Here is a 21458-nt window from a genome sequence, read left to right as displayed (position 1 = left end):
AAAATGATGTAAATAGGCATCAAGAATACAATAAGTAGACATTAAATTTTTAACGGGTTGGGCTTGAGAGACATCTTTCATAGAGACGATCTCTTAGAAAGACAGTCCCTCAGAAAATCGAAAGTAAAAACAATTGATGGATGGTAACTTTAATCTTTAAAGAAACTTAGGAAAAGTAGTATGATATTATTTTCATTTACTCGCTCTACCCAATCAATTAGTTATACTCTCTATTTCTATTTATCTCAATCATTGTCCCATCATATTCTTTAATTGCTTTTCTCTTTTAATATCACCTATGTATGTATTTTCCTAACAAATCAATTATCCCCTTAAAAATGAAAGATCATAGAAGTACATTAAAACAATTAAAAAAATTGTAATAAATTACACTAATCTATCTCGGAAGTTGAAGGCATAAAAAGAAATCCATTCCTTTATTTATAGCATTAATTGATCAAGCTCAAATTTTGATCACAGAAAAGTGACCTGATTTTCTGCAAAGTCTTATGGCATGTATCTGGGATTCAGCACAACCAAAGTCTACACACAAAAATAATGCATAAGCCTTAATTCCAGCATATGGAGTTGGCTATAAAAGAAACTTCGAAAGTGCTAATAAAGAAATTGCGACATCAACAAGAAAAACTGAATCACTCGACTATGAAGGACATCGAGATTAGACATACTATCAAGACAAGGAGCTGTCTGCAGTTTCATAGATACTCCACATTCCATGATCTGTACCGATTTAAGTATATATACAAAGTGACTAACAAACATTCTGTTTTCCTTTTTCGGGAAAACGTGATAGCTAATTTTGGCCTATCATATTTGTTCTACAATCGAAATGTGGCCAACAAAAGGGAGGAGCGAACAGCAAGAAAACTGATTCTGGCTAAAAAAATGTGCGAGGGCTCCCATGCATATACTTTAAAAATAAACAGAGCGAGCTTTATTCCCAAGTAACTGATATCATGGAGTTTGAAAGTCCTGATTCTTCAAAGGTTAATGTGCTATCATATTCCAAAGACATTGCAGCTCCAGGGATTGCATGTGTCAAGCGGAATGGCTTTGACTCGGACTCTCCAAGCTGTGTGCTGCAGAACGACCACAACAGCTGCAGAATCGGAGGAGAAAGAAAATCAAGTCAAGAATACGGAAAGAAGGGGGAAATAAGAGGGGAGGGAAAAAATAAACTGAAGCAAGAACTTAACCTGTATAGGATCGGTACGCAGGAAACTGCGCTGAACTCTTTTCCCATCAGGGAGACGAAATCCAACACGGCAAATGAGGTTTCTGTCTCCTTTGGGTTCTTCGGGAAGAAGGGGATACACAGGTTTTTTGATAGAGCAATTTTTTTCGTCCTCGTTTGCAGTGGTCATGTCTTTTTCTTCGGAAACCACTTGATCTAGATGATTCATGTTCTCCATTGATACAGCAAGAGCTCGTTGCAGCTCCTCATCCTCTTCATTAGTTTCAACTGCAGGGTAATAAAAACAGTTCAAATTTTTAAACAAATGAAAAATGCTATTTTGAGGCAGACAACTAGTAGTGAAGGTAACAATTCCATTGTGAAGGTAAAAGGACATTTGACAAACTTGCATAAATATTCTCAGGTTTTCCTTTCCCACCTAAAAATAAGCAGGAGGTTATTGTCAAGTAGCACATCAACACCAAAGATTTCACTGGTATATTTCAAACTTGTGTGTTAAACATACCTTTCAAACAGATCCAGCCAGGTAAAAAGGATTTCACGTTAGGGATGTTACAGGTCGGATCACAATTTCTTGCTGGGTTTAACCATTGCGGATATAAAAAATCAGAGCTTTTGGAGTAATGTCGACCCACCAGAACAAGGGATTTTGTTACAAGCTTTATATCTTTAGTGCATAGATATAACCTAGCCTCAAATATACGAAGCCCAAATAGCAAGTCATAGTAAACATCGACAGTTATAGCCAAATCTAACAATTCAAAATTACAAACGGTATCCAAGTCCAACAAAGACCATGCGAAATCCAACATCAGAAGCTGAACGTACTTTCAGCAAGAGGATTCTCATATTCCATTACAAAGCTTTAAAATTCAAAACATCTTTTACCCAGAAATTTTGCAAGCTTGTCACTTGTAAGATAAGGATAAAATTGGTTCCTAGTTGCAACTTCCCCAGACCTGTTTGTTGGTTCAGGTGATTTTCAGGAGGTTGAGTTGAGTCCAAACTATCAAAAAAGTCAAGCATGATAAAGTCCCCAAGAAAGACTTTGACACTTGACAAGAATGGGGCTCAAACAACTAGACTTGATTTCAGCTTAGTGAATTAAAATGTCTCCTAACGGCCCAGTTGTTGGTATTAATGAGTGGAAATGGTGATGAAATTTTATTGTATATTAGCTGGAAAAACTAATTGACAAAGTTTATGATCATGTTTGTCTTACTCTTATCATTCTTTTTCTTCACAAAGTTCATCCCCATTCATTACCACTTGGAAAACTGATATTGGGTGGTATGAAGTAAAACACTTTGAAGGTGACAACAAAATTTATGAAAATCGAAACTAAAACATTCTTGTTATGATAATTCAATACCACTAACCAACCGCCCCATAAGTGTCATAACTCATAATATGTGATGGCCAAATATAATCAAGCACTTCAAAAACAAATGTCAAATATTCAAGACGATGGATTTCCTCGAATGCCCTTGCAAACGGATGTTCAAGAAATAATACAACTTTCCTGGTGAAATAATTGATGCAACACAAGACTATCCAAAAATAAAGAGTGCATACACAAACCGATGATGGGACCGATTCCCAGTTGCCAATGAAATCATGAACAAAAATGAGTGGAAAGCACTACTGAAAGCATCACAAATGCAAGCAGGTAAGGCCAACTACTCTTTCAAACGACACCATGCAAGAGGAAAACAAAAGAGAGGATGCAGAAAATTCATGGTACCTTGGACTTTTTGAGAAGACACATGAGAACTCTCTCTTGGTCGTTTATGAGAAACCAAGGAAAGATGTTTTGTTGGACCAGCCTCCATGAAGGGTAGCAGGTCCTGCACGTTGTCGATATTAGACTCCACAGATTTAAAATGGAGATCAATTAAAGTTCATCAAGTAATACCATGAGCTAATAAATTTATCGGTGGAATGGGTAAGTATGATAGTAGCCAAATGCCAACCACATACCTCTAGTAATCGGTCAGGATGTACCATGCCAGACCATAAACGCATTTTTTGCCCTGTTACGGGGTCAATGACAAGGACAACAGGAACAGATTCGATTTTGTAGTAAGTGCAAACCTTCTTGCCCTCACTTGTATCGTCATATACCTGCAACATGATAAAACAGCAAATTTAAAATGCAGACAACACCTCTACAACAAGATTCCCCTGCTTACACTTTATATTGCAACTATGTCAAACACACAGCAAAAAGCCATGAATCAATTTCCAGCATGAATAAAAAAGTATGAGAAAAGAAAGGACACGAAATAAGATGACATAGTTACCTGCCAAAAGATAAAATTGGTCTTGATAGTTTGAGCCACAGTTTCATTTGCCCAGGTGTCTCTGTTAAGCTTTATATTACAGTCAATTAATTAGCACAAAAAGTTGTTCAATATAAGAATGACAACATCTATGTAAGTACAAGGAGAATAGAGTGGGTTAAAGATTCAAGCAAACTAATCACACAGATAAGGGATTAATAAGAGCTGTCAAAAGAAGAAATAGCAAGTGTAAGTGGACAAAAGATACAGAGAGGGCAATGGCACCAACCATGTGTGAGCTAAATTCTGTAGGAGACTGCAAATTCACCAGGAGCCACTTGTCTTCAGCAGCAGCAGCAAGTTTTGCCTGTAATCATCATGATATTCATGTTAACACAACATAAATGAAGGTGACCATTCCTTCATATGAAAAACAAATACTTGGTGAAGAATGATGCCATAGAGAATACTTCTACTACAGAGAAACCTAGAGAAAACAAATAAACGTTCCTTCCTCTGACCTCTGTTCCATTATTTCTTCAACTTCCTTTTGTTCTTATCCAAATTTTCTTCATAATCAAATTTTTGCTAAAAACAACTACTTACTCCCTATCCTTTTTCTCTCTCTTCATTCCGAGACTTACTCTTTAACTTTATCCTCTTTCTACCTAGTAGGCCAATACTCAGTAACATTTTCCATGTAACATCTTTTAATGAGCTAACAAGTATGTAGCTTCCGAAGTTATCAAAGGCAATTATTTGTAACACTGATTACAAATTTTTAGATGGAATTGATAGGATAACTCTCCCATCAAATGTTTAATTTTATTTCAAAAGTTGTGAAGCCAAAAAAAAACTAGGTAAAATGATTCAAGTCAACTAAGTTGTCCCCTTATCAACTTTTGTGTACACAAATATATATATATATATATATATATATATATATATATATATATATATATATATATATATATATATATATATATATATATATATATTCACATCAAAACATACCTAATGAAATCCAAAATACAAATAGGACAAAAGAGAGTAGTACAAAGATCATGATCAACCATGGATTACCTTAAGATAATGATTGCAAGGTCAGAAGAAAATGTTTGAAGGATAATCCAATGGAGAAATGTGGCACATGAAAAATATCACCTTCCCATCAATCAACCAAAGGGAAAAATATGGAAGTTCAAAAAGTAATGGACCAACGAAAACCAACCTTTTCAAAAGGACCCTGGTGCATTAAAGCAAAAGGAGGTCGATATAAAGCAGCAAGATTATCTCGAGAACTCTCTGTTGAACTACCACCTTGATCGGATTCCCATACGGCCGAGTGTTTCCTTTCCTCTTCAAAGTTACGGAAAGCGACTACAGAACTTGGTACATGTGATTGATACCCTATTCTTGATGCTCTGAATCAAGTCATGGCACATAGCATTAAGACCATTGATGCGCGAAACGAAATTCAACATAATACGAAAAATGGAAATGAAAACGATAAATGGTAATTTCTAAAGTTTTGAAAACGTAAAAACGAAATCAAGAAATTGAAACCTATCACTCATCAATTTCAACTTTAAAATGGGTTAATACTTAGACAAGGCATCATGTAGCAATCTGATATACTCGTTAAATAGACAATTGTATCTAACCCCACCCCAAAACAATTTTACTCATTCAAGTTGATCAAAAATATCATAGTTTGAAAGGAATACAGTGCTTAGAGATCTCCTAAAACAATCATAAAAGTGCACTCAAATTTAAATTTCAACATATGAAAGCTTAATAATTAACATGCAACGCCACACATACTCTAAATTCTCCATATTCCAGTTGGCAAAATTTTAAGGCGGTAACATTCATGTCTCTTAGAAACTGAGCGCTCAATGTGATGGGTATGGGGGTTTACACTACATAACACATTACCAACTATGTTAATCAAAGTGCTAAGGGACTCCATTAAAGGAATTAACAAGAAAAGTGGTTCAACCAAAACCAAACTTCTACTGCTACCAAGTTATCGAGTTATGTCACATGTTTTCTCATGCCTAGTGTTTAACGTTTAAGAGAAGCCACTTTGTTATGATTAAGCACACATTGGGCTCACCTATTAACAATACAATAATACAACTCGTCAAAAGCATGCTTCATAAGTTTGCAGCTTTTATCAAAAATTCCAACTACTTTTGCACATGTATACAACCCATAATCAACCTTACTCTAGGAAACCTCTTTACTTAAATTTCACCGAAAAACCTAAAAATATGTTATCCTTGAGTTGCAACCACAATGATTGCAAGCCATCTAGACTTGAAGCTTTATCTCTTCAAAATTTTACTAAAAGAAATTTAACATTCCACTTGAAAAAATCTACATTCCACATCCTTTGTCACAAACTGAGTAATGAGTGCTAGCATCATGTGACAACCTATTGCCATGGTAGTCATTCTTGCATGCAATCCCTTTCATCAAAACCTACAATGGTCATGCTCACTAAATGTTTGGTAAACAAAATGAAAACTGAACTTTCTTCTATATAGATAGTGTTGGAATAAAGTGGGACGAAATATAGGCATATTTGTGCGTTCCAACTTGAACAAAGAAAGTAACCAATATAAACTATTCAAAAAAAAGAAACAAACTGACTGACTCACAAAGTGTCATATAAACGTAGAACATGACACCCACTAACTTAGAAAACATGACCCACTAAGATAACCACTACTTCCAATAACTAACTGATTCTAAAACATAGCAACTAACTTCTATTGCTAGGAGTAACATGAAGAAGCATTTAATAATATTGTCGTGACATAACCCATATTGTACTCCTAAGCAATTATTGAAAAAATACTCAACAATGACAAAGCTCTGATACTAAAAGAATAGGATTGGTACTCATTAAAGAGAAATTTATCTTCTTCATCATCTACTTTAACTCTCTTCCAAATTAATGCAGTTATGAAGCACTTCAAACACAAGCGAGAACCACTGAGGTAAGAAAGCATTGTAAATACTCACGACCATGCCATGCTTACTAGCTTTGGGTGGCATAATGAAACAAAGCACTAAAACTCTATCAAAAGAATTGAAAAGTTGAGTATGGATGCAATCGTGCAAATGCCAAAGAACTCGATACGGTTGACTACTTCACTCAATAATGCATCATGTACATACATACGTAGTAATGACTAACATAATATGGGTGTATGGCCCTTGTGTCTCTTAAGCATACATAGTGTATATAAGGGAGAAATTGGAAGTTGTAGAAAAGTTGAACTAGAAAAACAAAGTAGTAAAGTACCCATACAACATAGAGTCATCATATAGAGCCTCTCTAATTACAGGCAAAGGTGGACGGACATCATCACTGCCACTTACATCGTTGATTTCCTTTGCTAAACCATCATCAGATCCACTGTATCAAATCACACAAAAGTAGATATTTAAAACGCAAGGAATTCAAAGTAATTATAACATTTCAAAAATATATTGAACCTTCAAGGATATACCTAGGGCTCTTATCGATGTGAGAAGCTGCACTTTCTTCAGGGGCAAAAAATGATGAAGATGCCACAATGCCACTTTCATTACCAACATAAAATAGTTGAAGAGCTTCTTCTAGCTTCCAACTAGTTGCCTAAGTCAACAAAATGATGATTCCACGACAAACAAAACAAAATAAAAACTTTTGAGTCAATTCACCCATTAGACATAATAGAGTATTGTAAGAGCAAATACAAACAGAAAATAAAAGGCACATAAGTAAATACAAAGAAAATTAGGTGCTAAGCTTTGCATTCATAAGTGGCTTTAAGTAAAACATCAAACAACTTAGAAATCAAAAACACTTCCAAATTCAAATTGAACGTGTAGGGAATATAAGTAAAAGTAAAAATCAATAAAAGAATTGAGAATTCTTGTACTTCAACAATTTATATGAGACATTGTTATAATTCATGTATACTTTAAGCATACAAGATGTCCCACATGACCTTTGTTATCGTTCTGTACTAATCTAGGGTTCCACACAAAATACTTTACTCACCTCTATTTCCATGTCATGAACGTTAGCGCAACCAAAGAAACTAATACCCTTCATCTCAAAAAAAAAAGGAAGCTAATACCCTCAAGCTACAAATATCCTTAAATTTAAAAAAGTCTTTTCCATTACCGCAATGTCATTAACTAGCACCCACTTAGGCGGAATTAAGGGTGTTGAATGTATGCAAACTTATTTTGTTAGTGATAACAAGTTTATTTTCGATTGACTTTTGATAGCAAACATCATTAGCAACTTCACATAAATAAGTACACATGATTTAATAGTCATTTTAATATAATTCATAAGTTCATTATAATCTAAAAGCACAGAACTAAAAATATTTAGCTCATCGACATTAAAATGAGAAAGTCCATTGTACATGATTTCTTTTACATGACAATGAACTAATACAAAGTATAACCTCAATTTAGCCAACAAAAACCCAACAACAAACTAGCATACATGATATATCCATATTTATAGCTTAATTAACCAAGCATATGCAAGTGAATACTTCGATTTTTGTATATGCCTAATAAGAATTCTTCCAATTTCTTTAACGTGAATCATTATCGAACTCTCCAAAACTAAGATGTAATCAAACTAACAAAAATTCTAAAACTTGTTAATCTATAGCATATGATATACTCCATCTGTCCCCCTCATTTTGCAAAACTTACCACTTTTGAGTCTCCCATCAACTTAACACTTATTTCACGAACAATTTCTCTTTCTATTTCTTTTCTATCCGCTTGTTTCATCCCACCATTTTCTCCTTTTGCTTTAATTGTAACCATTTCACCCAGTATGAAGGAGTACTAGAAATATAATCTAGGTATTCTAGTCATCTCATCAACTTTCAGTGCATATGACAACCACCAACATGATTTATTAACAGTAAAGTGAAAGAGCAAGTCAAAATTCTCTCTTCACCTTTTCCTTGCATTAAACTTACTAGATCTACTCACTACTTCCAAGCTCCAACTTCCTGATGGAAATATAGTAAGAAAAAGTCGAACGTAATCACATACTAATCCACATTTTCCTAAAAATTCTAGAACCGTAGAATTTGTTTTTTTGGGGCTTATCCTATCTATGTTTTCTCAAAGAGAGGCTGAGGCTTATATAAACAGCCTTTCTCATTCTAAGTTGATTTGAATTTTAAAAATGCAAAGAGGTAAATTTCAGACCGCGTGTCTTTCAAGGGGAAGCTCGAGTTGTTCTTCCTAACCTGAGTTTATCTCCTTTTGTGAGTGAAGCAAGAGGGTTAAATTCAGCAAGATTCCACTAAGATCTAAGGAATTAACCTTAGATCAAGGGTAGGATGGCAAGGGCTTGTTCTGTACATCTAACCATATCAAAGTTTAATTTCTGTTCTTAAAGGATACACGAATTCTCAGCATAACATCATTTGAGGATCCTTAATCCATAGACGGATTAAATGGGGCACTAGGGGCACGTGCCCCTAAGCACTTTTTTAAAAAAAATTTTAAAAAGAAAAAATCGCATGCGTTCTCTCCCTCCTTTCTTCTCAGACTCGCAATTACCCACCAACAAACAAAAACCCTAAAACCCAGTTACCCACGGCCACCCACGACCGGACGAGTGACGACCCACACCACCCATCGTCCCATCCCTCGCCGACATCTCTCGCCAGCCATCGCTCAACAGTCACCGCCCCTCCCCTCACTGATGTTCACTGAGCGAACCCTAAAATCCCTAAAACTCAGTTACGCATTCGCACTTTGCAAAGCCACTACTGGCTGCTACTGCTGCCGTGAAAGGTGAACGTGAAATCAAGGCCACCAAGCCCACCGACTCCAACGGCCCACCACCAGAGCAACCCACCTTCAATTCAATTTGGGTATTATTTTGACTTTAGAAATCCCCAAAAGTTAGGGTTTTGTTTTTATTTCAAGTTTCAAATGTCTTTATCTGTTCCTTGTCTCTTCGCCTCCACCGAGCTGTCGCCGCTAGCACCAGCCAACCAATTTAGACGAACAGTCACAGTAGCCCTAGCGGTGCCTAAAGCCAGCCACGCCCTCCTGAGCAACTACACAAAGCATTCATCCTTCACCATTATCTTCTTCCTCCATATTAAGGTATACTCTCACCAATAACAAATTTCAGTTCTACTTATTCTAGATGTTAAATTCAAATGATTTTTCAAATCGTTAATTCTTTTTTTATTTTTGTGATAATTTTAAGAATTAGGTATGAAAATTTCAGTTTTAATTTTGATGTTTTAATTAATTAATACTTCAACTAATTTTTATACAAGAAAATAATATTAATAATAAAAAAAAAATTCATGGAAGAGATCATAAATCATAAAACCATTAAAATTCAACAAAGTTTGTGTATTTTGAGAAAGGAGTTTGATCTAGCAAGCAATCTAGCTACCAAGAAGCTGCAATTGAATTGGTAAATTTCATCACCAAATTTTTATTTTTTTCATTCATTATTGTAAGTGTTAGATATACTAAATGATTATTCAAAATATATACTAAATTTGCGCATTTTAATAATAAAAGATTGCTCCTTTTCAGAGTTTTTTTTTCCAATGTAGATGAATATGAGTAGTTTTTATGGGCTTTTTTCATTAATGCTCTGTAATTTACTATGTTTGCTCAAAAATTTGAAAAAAAAAAGGCAATAAATTTGACATTTTAAAAATTTATTTCTGTTTTCTCTTCTAAGAGCAATTATACACTTATTATCTAAAAATATGATGAAAATTCTATGTAAAGATGATGAACATGAATTGAAAATCAAAACTTTTCTGATTTACCCCATTTCTTTCTTCCTTTTATTAATACAGAGTTGATTAAGTGAGAAAATAAAAAAAATAAAAATAAAATAAAATAAAAAAGCATTCAAAACAGAATTGATAAAATAAAGATCAAATTTTCATAAAATTTCTTCCAAATATTTATGCCCCTGGAGTGTTTGAAGTCTGGATCCGCCCCTGCCTCAATCCTTTTATAGTGCACTAACAAAACCCTAATTTACGCCACCATCACTGAAAACTAACTCTACTCTGATAGCATTGCAAATCAATATCAAAAACACATTACGGTCAATCACTAGAACCAAATTACAACTTAAATTCGTCCATCGTTAAATTGAATAACATCAATACTTAACTAAAAACAAAAGTAACGGAGAAAAATCGAGATCATAAAGAGCGGAAACCTGCAAGAATTGGCGGGCGGTATCAGCGGTTTGACCAACGGCGATTTCGAGGAAAGAGGATACCATGGTTTGTTTATCAGTGGGAGAGAGAATGTCCTCCATTAATTCAAAGCTTGAGCTTGTTCGTTAATGGCGATTGATTATTGATTGAAATTGAGAGGAAAGGAGAATATGGTAATTGGAATCTGAAATATGTAAATAATAAAGGAGTTTGTGAAAAAAAATAATAATAAAAAAAAAGAGACTGAAAGTGTGATGGGAATTTGAGTTGCTAGGGCTTGCTGTATACGAAACCTTTTTATTTCTGATTGCAGATTGTTTTTTTAAAAAAATTGTATCTATCGGGTTAAACTTCACCTAAAATCGAATTATTTGAGAACTACATTTTTAAATTCAAAAATTTAAAGAAAAGTTATTTCATAAAAAAAGATCAAATAATAAATCCTGAAAAAATTTATTTTGAAAAATAAGTGTCTGTAGTTCTAGAGCTGAGGTTGAAATTAGTTTGCAATTAATAAATGTGAACAAAGCTCAGTAGTATAAAAAAGCTAATACTTTTCTTTCAGTTACTAATTGCGAATAAAAATGCTCTGATCAAAAAAGGTCAATCCTTTGTTTGCAGTTAGTAACTGTAAATAAAGGTTTAACTTTATTTGACCAGGTCTCCTTTGTTCGCAGTTACAAACAGCGAACTAAAGGCTTATCTTTTTTTTTGACTTTTTCTTGTAGTTTGTGGTCAAACTAGTCGTTGTAATTTCGGAATAAAGCCGTTGATCTATGTTCTATAAATACACCAACTTTGTTCTATTCTATCCAAGCTCTATCAAATTGATTTTGAAGTTAAGATAAGGTATATTTTAATTGTTTTGAAGTTAAGTTATTTTGTTTTAATTTATGTTTATATTTTATGTTCATTTTTATTGAAGTATTTTGTAATTTTTAATTAATGTTATTCATTAGTATATCTCAAAGCTTCATCCAATGGAAGAGCATTGTCATGTGGTTATGAAGTTTAATATGGTCGTGAATGGAATGATTTTGATCCTGGTCGTCGATATGTTACTTCGTGATGAAGGATTGAAATATAATCACTACAACATAATTTGCTTTTAGTGGGATATATTTTCAAATTTCTAAAAGTATATATAGAGGATTTAGTGACATTTATTAGACCCATTAGCAGTATAATAAAAAATCAAACTAAAACTTTTTGCGACATAGGATCTAGTGACATTTCTCATAAATGTCACTATAGGCTATAGTAACAATTGCATATGCCACTAAAGACTAAATAAAGTGTCGCTAAATCATTTTATAGTGGAATTTAAGATAAAAACCAATAATTATTACACTAAAAATATAAATCAGTGGCATTTTTTTAAATGCCACTAAATCCAATGTCGCGAAAAGCTAAAGTTTTTGTAGTTAATGTATCTACTTTAGGTGGGCTGATCCAGAGTGCACCGAATGACAAAAAGACATCATAATTAAGATCGATAAAGAGAATGGGGAGCTTAAAAACGAGATACATAACTTGAGAACGAAAGCAGTTGATAAGGTGCGCAGGAGTGAAGAGACTGAGAGGTGGTATCACAAGCTCAAGTCCTCCAAGAGTTTTCCTCCACATGTTCATCTAGAGATGGAACTAGGGCATTAGGTGTAGGAACAACGATTGTAGGAATGTTTCCTTGGGTCATGTCAGTGGCTAGAGCATCTTCATCCACATCCACATCATCCTCATCCTCAAAAGGATCATCAACTATCTCATTACTCTCATTACCATTTGTTGTAAGATCGCCTACAACTTAGGGGTTCTTACAAGCTTTAACTAAGGAATGAAAGAAAGAACGATGAAAGAAATCTTAATGGTGAATTTCGAAAAGAAGGAAACTGATTTTTTTTTTTGTTTTTAATTGATTTTCGAAACAACAAAGAAGGAAATGATAATGGATAAATTCCATACTCACTATAAATCCATGTAGCAAGTAACGACGCTCTTAAGACACAAGTGTAGACGCCAATTACACTAAGCATAAGAACTTTTGCAAATACAACTCTAATCCAAGAATCATACAAACAACGAGGATTGAAACAAAGCGTCTCAGGTTTTCTTTATCATTAATCATCGACTAAAAAAACGTAATACTTTGGCCGGTTGTAACCTCTTGGTAACCGTCCATTACGTTAGTAACTTCTCACGTAACTTCCGTCCCATTATTGCCTATTACAAAATTGAAAAACTTCCAGCAACTTGCATTAAAAACTGAAAGTAACTACCTAAAAATAACTAACTAGAATTTCTGATTTTATTATTGCATACATGAAATAACTACCTAGCTAATATGGACTAAAAGGACTTTGAAGATGATGATTTTGAGCATGCATTCCACACGCCTAAAATAACTTGTAACCTACTGAAATTTCACCCTTGTTGTCGTGCCTTGAATTGATTTTCGTCTTTGTTTTCTTCTTGAACTTGTACTTCCATACTTGCTCAACAACTTCTAAAATACTTAAAATAACATGACATTTTTTTGTTTTAATAAACATTGAAAACATAAAAGATCAACTCTAATAAACACAAACTAAAAGCTAGTAAATAAAATTAAAAGCTAGGAAAGACTTGAATTAGAGATGGTCTTTGAAGGGTGGATTGAAAGATTGTTTGTTGTGTGAGGAAGGTGCGCCCATGCAAACATTGTTGAGGATGAACATTGTAATTAAGTGTAACACCCCGATATTTTTCCGATATATTTAAATGATTTACTAGTAATAATATTATTATTATTCTTTTTAGAAGAATATATTTTTTTTTATTTGTTATTGGGTTAGACCATGACATTTCAACTCTTTAGGGCAATTAAAACCATTTTAAGTCCAAACCTTTTTCCCTAACTTATCTTTAATTTTTTTTTTTTAAAAAAAGAGGGAAATTGCAAAGGGTGGCCGGCCATATGGGATCTTTGGGAGGATTTTGTAACTTCCATTTAGGTAATTGAAAGGTTAAGGCAATTATCATATAATAAAATCTCATATTTTTCCTTAATTGCTTTCTTACCTTGTATCCTTTCATTTCAAAAACTTTTTTTTTTTTGCAAGAAAAACCCACTCAAACTCCCTCTATTCCTCACGCCTAGCATCATCATTTTTTTGGTTCATCAATTGGTGTTTTGTTCTTGTGCTATTGTGAGTAAATTCTTAATCTAATTTTTATTTTTTAAGTTTTAATTTAAATTTCTATGATTTTTATGTGTGTTATTTTATAATTAATGATTAGTTTATGATTTAAAATTCATGTATGAAAGTGTGATGAACTTTTCTATTTAAATTAATGTATGGGTTTTAGGGTTTTAGATATGTTTATATGTGTGTGAAGGATTTGTTTGATGGATGATTGTAAAGTACATATATATAAAAAATGGATGCTCATAGAAAAAAAAATGTATGTGATGTTAGAAATTTATTTTTTATTGATTAATAGGAGGAATTTATAATGTTGGTAGAGAAATATATATGTATATATGTGATGTGTGTGTGTGTGTACATTTGTGCAAAAAGAATTATTTTTGAGAAAAAAAAATTAATTAAAATTAATTTCGTAGATGGTCATGAAAATTATGTAAATATTGTTGTTTAGATTTAATAAGAAATAAAACATTGAAATTTATATTTTTGTGATAAAAAAAAAATTGAAATGACAAAATCCCGTAGGTTTTGAAAATGGTGAAAAAAAATGTGTTTTTGGAACATTTTTGGCTTTGAAATTAGGTTAAAAATACTTATACAATGTTATAAATTATAGAAATTGGTACCCGGGGGTTTTGACGCCTTCCGGACACAACGGTGAAGTCGGATTTTCAGTTTGACAGTTTTAAGTTGTGTTTCTGGACAGATTATGTATGCTGTCCTGTTTTGTGTGTTTACCATGTTATAGTATGTGATGGATGTTCATGATGTGTGTGGTATTCTAGGTGTGGGTGTAATTGTATATGTGTGTTATGGATGATTTGAGGAAAATGTGTGTGTGTGCTTATTTCCCGAATACGATTGAACCTTGTAGGAAGTCGATTCGTGACCGGGAATTGATTAAGGCGCTTGAGAGTTGGTTATCTTGCTTAAGGTATGTACACGCAGCGAAGTTCGCATTTAGACCGATGTATCATATAATAATGGTATACAAAAGTAAAGCATGGATATATAGTATGAATAATGTTATCTTTTCGAATAAATAATTTTGATATATTGTTTTGATAAGCAGAGGTAGTATGACCTCACTAACCTTAAAGTGGACGTTGTATGACGTCAATTGGTGGAAATGAATTACTCGCGGTATATGGGGGCATTATGAGCCACCGCGGGGGTATGCATACTTAACCATAGGCACCGAAGTAAGGCGAGTGTCTATGGTAGAGACTTGCTTAGGGGTTAGCTTCCCCTAATGTAATGTCTCACCTATGGAGAGTGGAGTTGTATCGGCAGTATGGCTGGATAGTACAGCAGTATGGCTGACTAACCTTTATATGAAAATAATTATTCTTTATTAGCATGATCGAAGCGTACTTTTCTGCGAATTGACAGCTATTAAATTAAATCTTTCTCTTGTTGTAATTAATTATTTTGGTATGCGACGTTTGCTGACGTGTACTTTTGGTCTTAACGACCCTGCGATGATGTTGTTTCCTATCTGGGCAATGACTAGCAGTAAGTTAAGTTGCAGGTTTGGGGAGTGAGGATTGTCCCTTGGAGAAATAAATCGTTAGGATACAGAAGTCTTGATAAGAAATTCTAATAAAGTTTAAAGAATATTTGGTTTTATGAGGCGATTTCGTTCTCAAGTTGTAATAAGTAGATTTAATTTTTTTCGTTCTTATCCGCTGCTAAGAATTTCTTATATCTAGTAGTTCATAATAACACTAATAGAACTCGATCCGCAAGCTTCCCTTAATTTCAAATCTGTTTTTAACTGCCTTCTAACATCCTGGTTTGACTCGGACGATATTTACTTGTTTTTAAAAGGTCATCTTCTCTTTTCGTACGATCCGAGTTATTCCGAGATGTTACATTAAGATTAAGTGATAGCTTCATATAATCCACACGAAACATGCCCTTATATGATGCTACTGATGTCTCGGGATAAATGTAACACCCCATCATTTTTATGACGTCATTAATTATTTTTATTATAATCACTTTTTGGATATTTTATAAATATATTAAATTATTTTGAGTTAGTCTTAATAAATTTCATTCACATACGAATTTAAATATTGACATATTTAGATTAAAAATAGATTTGCGATTACTAAACCAAAGAGGTTCGAATTAAAATTATTATTTTATTAAAATGTATGAATAAAACGAATGTAAGTTTTTCTTAGTCGGGCCTTGTGAGAAAATTAAGCTAGAAAATAAATAAATAAAATAATTAAATGAGTTAGGGTTTTATTTTTAAGTGAGACCAAACCCTTCCCTAATCTTATGAGCCGTCATTCACCTTCCTTCTCTTCTTCTCTCCTTTGTCCCTCACTCACGGCTGACCACGAACACCACCACTATCAGCGGCAGCCCAACCACGCAGCAGCAGGCCAAAGCCGCCTCCAGCAGCACCGTTTTCCCCACCAGCAGCTAGGCTGCGTTGTGCAACCAGTGGACAATAGCTAAGCTGCGTTTGGACCCTTCAACCACCATGACCAGCCTCAGTTCACCACCACCACAACCTTCATCCACCTCTTTACCATTTTTACTAGTTCTAACTTTGTAAGCTATCTCTTCTTCCATTTGATTCTTCTTGTTTTCAATTAAAAGTTTTATAAAGTTTATGAGTGTGATGTTGATTTTTTTTTTTGTGTTATTTTCATTAAATCTTTTTGTGGGTAAGAGTGCATTTGATGAATTGAACATATTTATGACTTACGATTTGGAGTGTGATTAGAAATTATGGGTTGTGTGTTGATTGTGTATTAGTTTCTTTGAATCTTAGTATGGGTAGTAATTAAAGATGTTATCTTTGAACAATAAATTAATTAGGGTTTAATTTAAGGATGAAATTTTAATAGTGTGTGCTTTTATGTTATATGTTGGTGGTGCAATAATTGATTTGATAATTTCATAAGTTGTTTTAAGGTTTAATTGTGTTAGTTGTGATTATGATATATTTAGTTCGTAATGATTTTTATTATAGTTGACTATAGAAATGGTTTTGGTTGTTAATTGGGAGTAATAGTTGCTAATTGTTGTGACTTGATTGTTGTGAATTACAAATGCTCTTAGTAGGTCGCCATTGAAGTTATAAAAGCATAATCTTAGTAAATCTAAGAGCATAATGTCAACTTATCATCGATGGTTGCTAAAGTTACTTGTCGTGTTGTTTTGATTATAGTTCTTTCTAGCTTTAGAGAATGTAACAAATGATATCCCGATTCGATAACTCTAAGATTTGCCTTATCGTCGTATAAGTGTTATATTAAAATTGTAAGGCTTTGTTGTGATTGGTTATTTTTGGGTAACGCGAACTGATATACTCAAAATTAGTTGATGAACAGGAACGATTCACATATGCTTTTACTCTTAAATTGGTGAAAAGACTTATGTTGCGTTGAGTTAATGATTTTGACTTGTATTAAATGAGTTGCGTGCGTGTTAGAGTAATCGAAAACTCATGTTGAATGGTGATAGTGGTTACTTGGGCATTTAGTTGGTATAACAAAGTAGTTAAGGGAACTTATTAGTTCTATTCCTAACTTGTATAGGTTCCCAGTTCATAAGAGGAAAGTAGAACCTTAGTTGGGTGACTTTTGTAACTTTTGGTCGTGCAGTGACGCTTGTAGGTACATACACGCAGTAATTAACTATCATATTCATCGTTTCAAAGTATTATTAATATTTCATGATTATATGCATCGTATTAGAGTTATAGAGCGCCAGAATGTAAACTATACTATCGAATAGTCATAATAGTGTTATTGGCAAGTAGAATGAAAGCATTAGGAGACTATGAGAACAAATTTCTAAATAGTAGAGAATGCACTATGGTGTGTGTGTATCGAAGTGATTTCCTAGTTATTGAGCCTTAATTATGATTAGTTAGCGTGACTCAACTGGATTATGTCCGTTTGGTTTAGTAGTCCCTTAGGTGAGATCCGACGGGATCAACGTAAGGAGGGTATAAGCATACTTTTATCATTGGGCGCCAGGTGGCCGATACCGCCCCTTGACCGAGGTGTTACCATACGGGTCTTGCAAACCCCAATATGGTGGCCTCTTCACTGGATTGGTACCCCAGTGTGTTAGTTTTCCCGAAGGTAGGACCCGAGAGGGTCAGCTGAAGGGGGTATGAGCTCATACTTTGCCATGGGCGTTAAGCGCTAGGTGGCCGAAAACGCCCTTGGCCGTGTCACTATACCAAGAATAGAGAAAAAATCCACTACCTTTGAATATACTTCGTGGGATTAGTAGTTTGAAAAAGAAATCATGAGTAAATAGAGGTCTTTAGACAGATGAGTAGATTCGTTATTACTGTGCTATATCGTTGTCTATCCTTTTATTCTATGATTCTAATTGTTATAAGTTCATTGATTACTGACGTGTATGTGTTTGTTGTTGTTGTTTATGACTTCCTATGATGTTCCTACTATGACACATTTGACTATGGTCATTATGTTGAGCAGCAAGAGGATCATAGCTTGGCATAACAGGTATAGGAGCTTCTTTTGCTTGGCATTGGGGAAGAGTGGAGTGCGATTATAGCAATTACTATACAATTAGCCTGACGTTGTAGCTCTTATATTATTTGTTAAGTTTTGAGTTGTAAAATCATTTTTTTGGAGCCATGTGATTCCTTGTAAAGTTATAGCCCCCTGCATATTTTCTGGATGTATGATCGTGAGAATAGTTCTTTTGTATCCGTTAAACCGATGCGTTAACACTGGAACCACGATCCGCGTTGGAATTAGTGAATTGATGAGCCGACGATGATTCATCCCGTCGTGACATGTTTTGGAGGGCTTTGATACCTTCGATTAGTTAGTTGAATATTGCATTTATCGATCTACATTATATCCTCAATTTCAGTAGAGATGCTGCCGAAATTACCACTCTCTCACCTCCTTAAAATTAATCTTTATCGTTTATTTAAATCCTTTTCTTTTTCTTTTTATGTAACACCCGAATTTCCTCCCGTCCTTCACGATTTTGGTTTTGTTTAAGAGGATGGAAATTAAGGGGTGTTACAATAAAACAAGCCATGATTAAAATTTCCTCCCAATTTTGAAATATTTGTGGACCTTGAGTTGTAACACCATCATCCCAAGGTGTCACCTCACTACTATCTCCTAAGTTAGCATTAAATCAATTGAAACTTGATTTGGAGGGGGTTGATAAGGAGTACGTAAAAGATGGGGAAGGAACAAAGATTTTGAGTTTCTTGAGTTAACATAGGTGTAGACGTAGGAGAAGGACTAAAAGATACATTTACAACATAATTCCTTAAGTGTACCTCTTCTACGTATAACTCCAAAGAGGGAATTTGAGTAGACTTTGAATGCACCCACATAGCATCTGTAACCTCATCATCCTCAACAGAAAGGCCAACAATTGTCCACTCATGTCATATTTAAAACTTATATTTACAATACTTCTAATGGAGTCAATTCTAATTTTAGATCATATAAAAAGTTTAAACTCATTCAAATCCATATTCGAGCTGCATGTAAACAATTTACGTCTACCCCCAACATAATGAACATTGCCACTACATTCTCGAATTGAATCATTCCAAAAACATACTATAGTCACACGGAATGATGCATTTTTACATGAATATAAACAAAATGAATATCATCATCAAGTTCATACGAATACAAGTACATTATCATTATTTGATAATAAGCATATTTAATAAAGTAATAAGCTTTCTAATATATAAAGTAATTAAATCATTTATAGTAATTAATATTAGCTTTCTAATATATAAAGTAATAAGCTATTCATACAAAAAAATTAATAAATAATATTTATAACTAAAACAATTAATAAACAACAAGATTTCTAATATATAAAACTATTAAAAAAAAGGACTACAATATGTTCATCAACAACCATATTTCAAGAAACAACATAATAAAGTAATTAAATCAAATTATTAACTTAATCAGTTGCGGATGACCTAGAAGAGTATTGGTTTGTAAATTGGTGACCTACATTTGAAAAAAATAACATTGTCAAAACTCTAGATTTCAAAATAAAATGTCAAAAATCGAATAAAATAAGCTTACCTTTGAACAACCTAGCATAGCCTAGAAGAAATTTAAAGTGCTGATATGGAAGAGGAATGTAAGAATTAAAGTATTGAAGGTATTTTAATGGAGGATTTTTGAGTGAAGAATGTCAGACTTTTTTTATGTAAGAGTTTTGAATTTGGGGAAATGAGAAAGAAGAAACCAGCTGTTGTATATAGGCATGATTTTACAAAGACTTTGGTAAAAAAAAGTCAAAGTCTTTGACCAAAATCTTTGTTTACAGTTCCTAACAACGAACAACAACCTTGACATTTTTTTTACCAAAGCATTTGTTCGTAGTTAGTAACTGCGAACAATTTCAAACCTCAGGATTGAGATCCAGACGCTTATATTTGAAATTAAGTTTATTGAAAGCTTGATAATTGATTTTTTTTTGATGAATTAGCTTATCTATTTCAAATTTTCTTTAAATATACACACACTTGCGAGAGACGTTCTCATTCTTATGGGACAGCCTAAAAGCCAAAAATAAAAAAATAAAAATTTTCCAAATTTCAGAAATTAAAGAATAAAAATTCAAATTTGACCTTAAAGGTATCAATTTTGACATTAAATGTATCTATTTCAACTTAAAGTAAACCTTAAATAGATCAATTAAATAAAATAATTAAATTTTAATCTAAAAGTGATCAGTTTTGACATTAAACTAAACAATTTCTACTTACTAGGTTATAATCTTAAATTAATCAATTATTTTAAAGTCTTTAATTTCGACATTAAAGTGATCAATTTAGAATTTAAAGTGATCAATTTAGACTCAAATAATTAATTATATATAAATTTTGTACCTTAAAATGTACCTTAATACTTATTTTATTGTTTAATATTGTAACACAAAATATTGTACACCTGGTCTCATATGCCCAATCCACTCCAAATGAAACCACATAATGAATAATGTGATATCTAAAATATGGTTATTTAGGTTCATCTCTATCATCACCACTACCACCACCTTAATTCACCTTCATCGACTTCATTAATTGAAAACTTCATCACCATTTACAACATCTTTCGTCATCATCAACATCCATTATTACATCATTTAGGTACAAATGTGTGTGTATGTGCATATGTGTATTTATATATATATATATATATATATATATATATATATATATATATATATATATATATATATATATATATATATATATATATATATATATATATATATATATATATATATATATATATATATGTGTATATATCAGAATCTAAAATCAGATAAACGTGTAAGGATAATTGTAAAACAACTTAAGTAATTAAATAGATCTAATCCATATTTCAGTTTAAAAAACCTCCACAATTCAAAACAAATATGTTTTCACGAACTTTAAAACACAATCTACAAGTGGAAAAAGAACGAACGCCATACCCACAAGATGGTCTTACACTAACATATCCTAAGG

The 21458-nt window shown here is 33.1% G+C and overlaps 1 protein-coding gene across 2 annotated transcripts; it reads right to left on the bottom strand.

The window, feature by feature from the left end:
* Positions 1–409: 409 nt before the first annotated feature.
* Positions 410–11050, bottom strand: LOC130823116 (plant UBX domain-containing protein 7). 2 transcript variants are annotated; one of them, XM_057687732.1, is made up of 10 exons: positions 10751–11050; positions 7023–7150; positions 6815–6928; positions 4730–4922; positions 3788–3865; positions 3520–3588; positions 3197–3340; positions 2961–3063; positions 1218–1483; positions 410–1120 (listed from the first exon to the last, which is right to left on the bottom strand). In XM_057687732.1, exons 1-10 carry the CDS (start codon positions 10850–10852, stop codon positions 956–958), a joined length of 1362 nt encoding a protein of 453 aa, XP_057543715.1. In that variant the 5' UTR covers positions 10853–11050; the 3' UTR covers positions 410–955. The 2 variants fall into 2 exon arrangements, with proteins under 2 accessions (XP_057543715.1, XP_057543716.1); XM_057687733.1 differs by having other exon boundaries at positions 6821–6928; positions 10751–11022.
* Between the last annotated feature and the right edge of the window lie 10408 nt (positions 11051–21458).

The sequence above is a fragment of the Amaranthus tricolor genome, chromosome 9 (assembly GCF_026212465.1).
Source record: "Amaranthus tricolor cultivar Red isolate AtriRed21 chromosome 9, ASM2621246v1, whole genome shotgun sequence".
Lineage (NCBI taxonomy): Eukaryota > Viridiplantae > Streptophyta > Magnoliopsida > Caryophyllales > Amaranthaceae > Amaranthus > Amaranthus tricolor.
The sequence above is the reverse complement of the archived record's forward strand: the minus strand, read 5'-3'. Positions and strand labels throughout refer to the sequence as shown.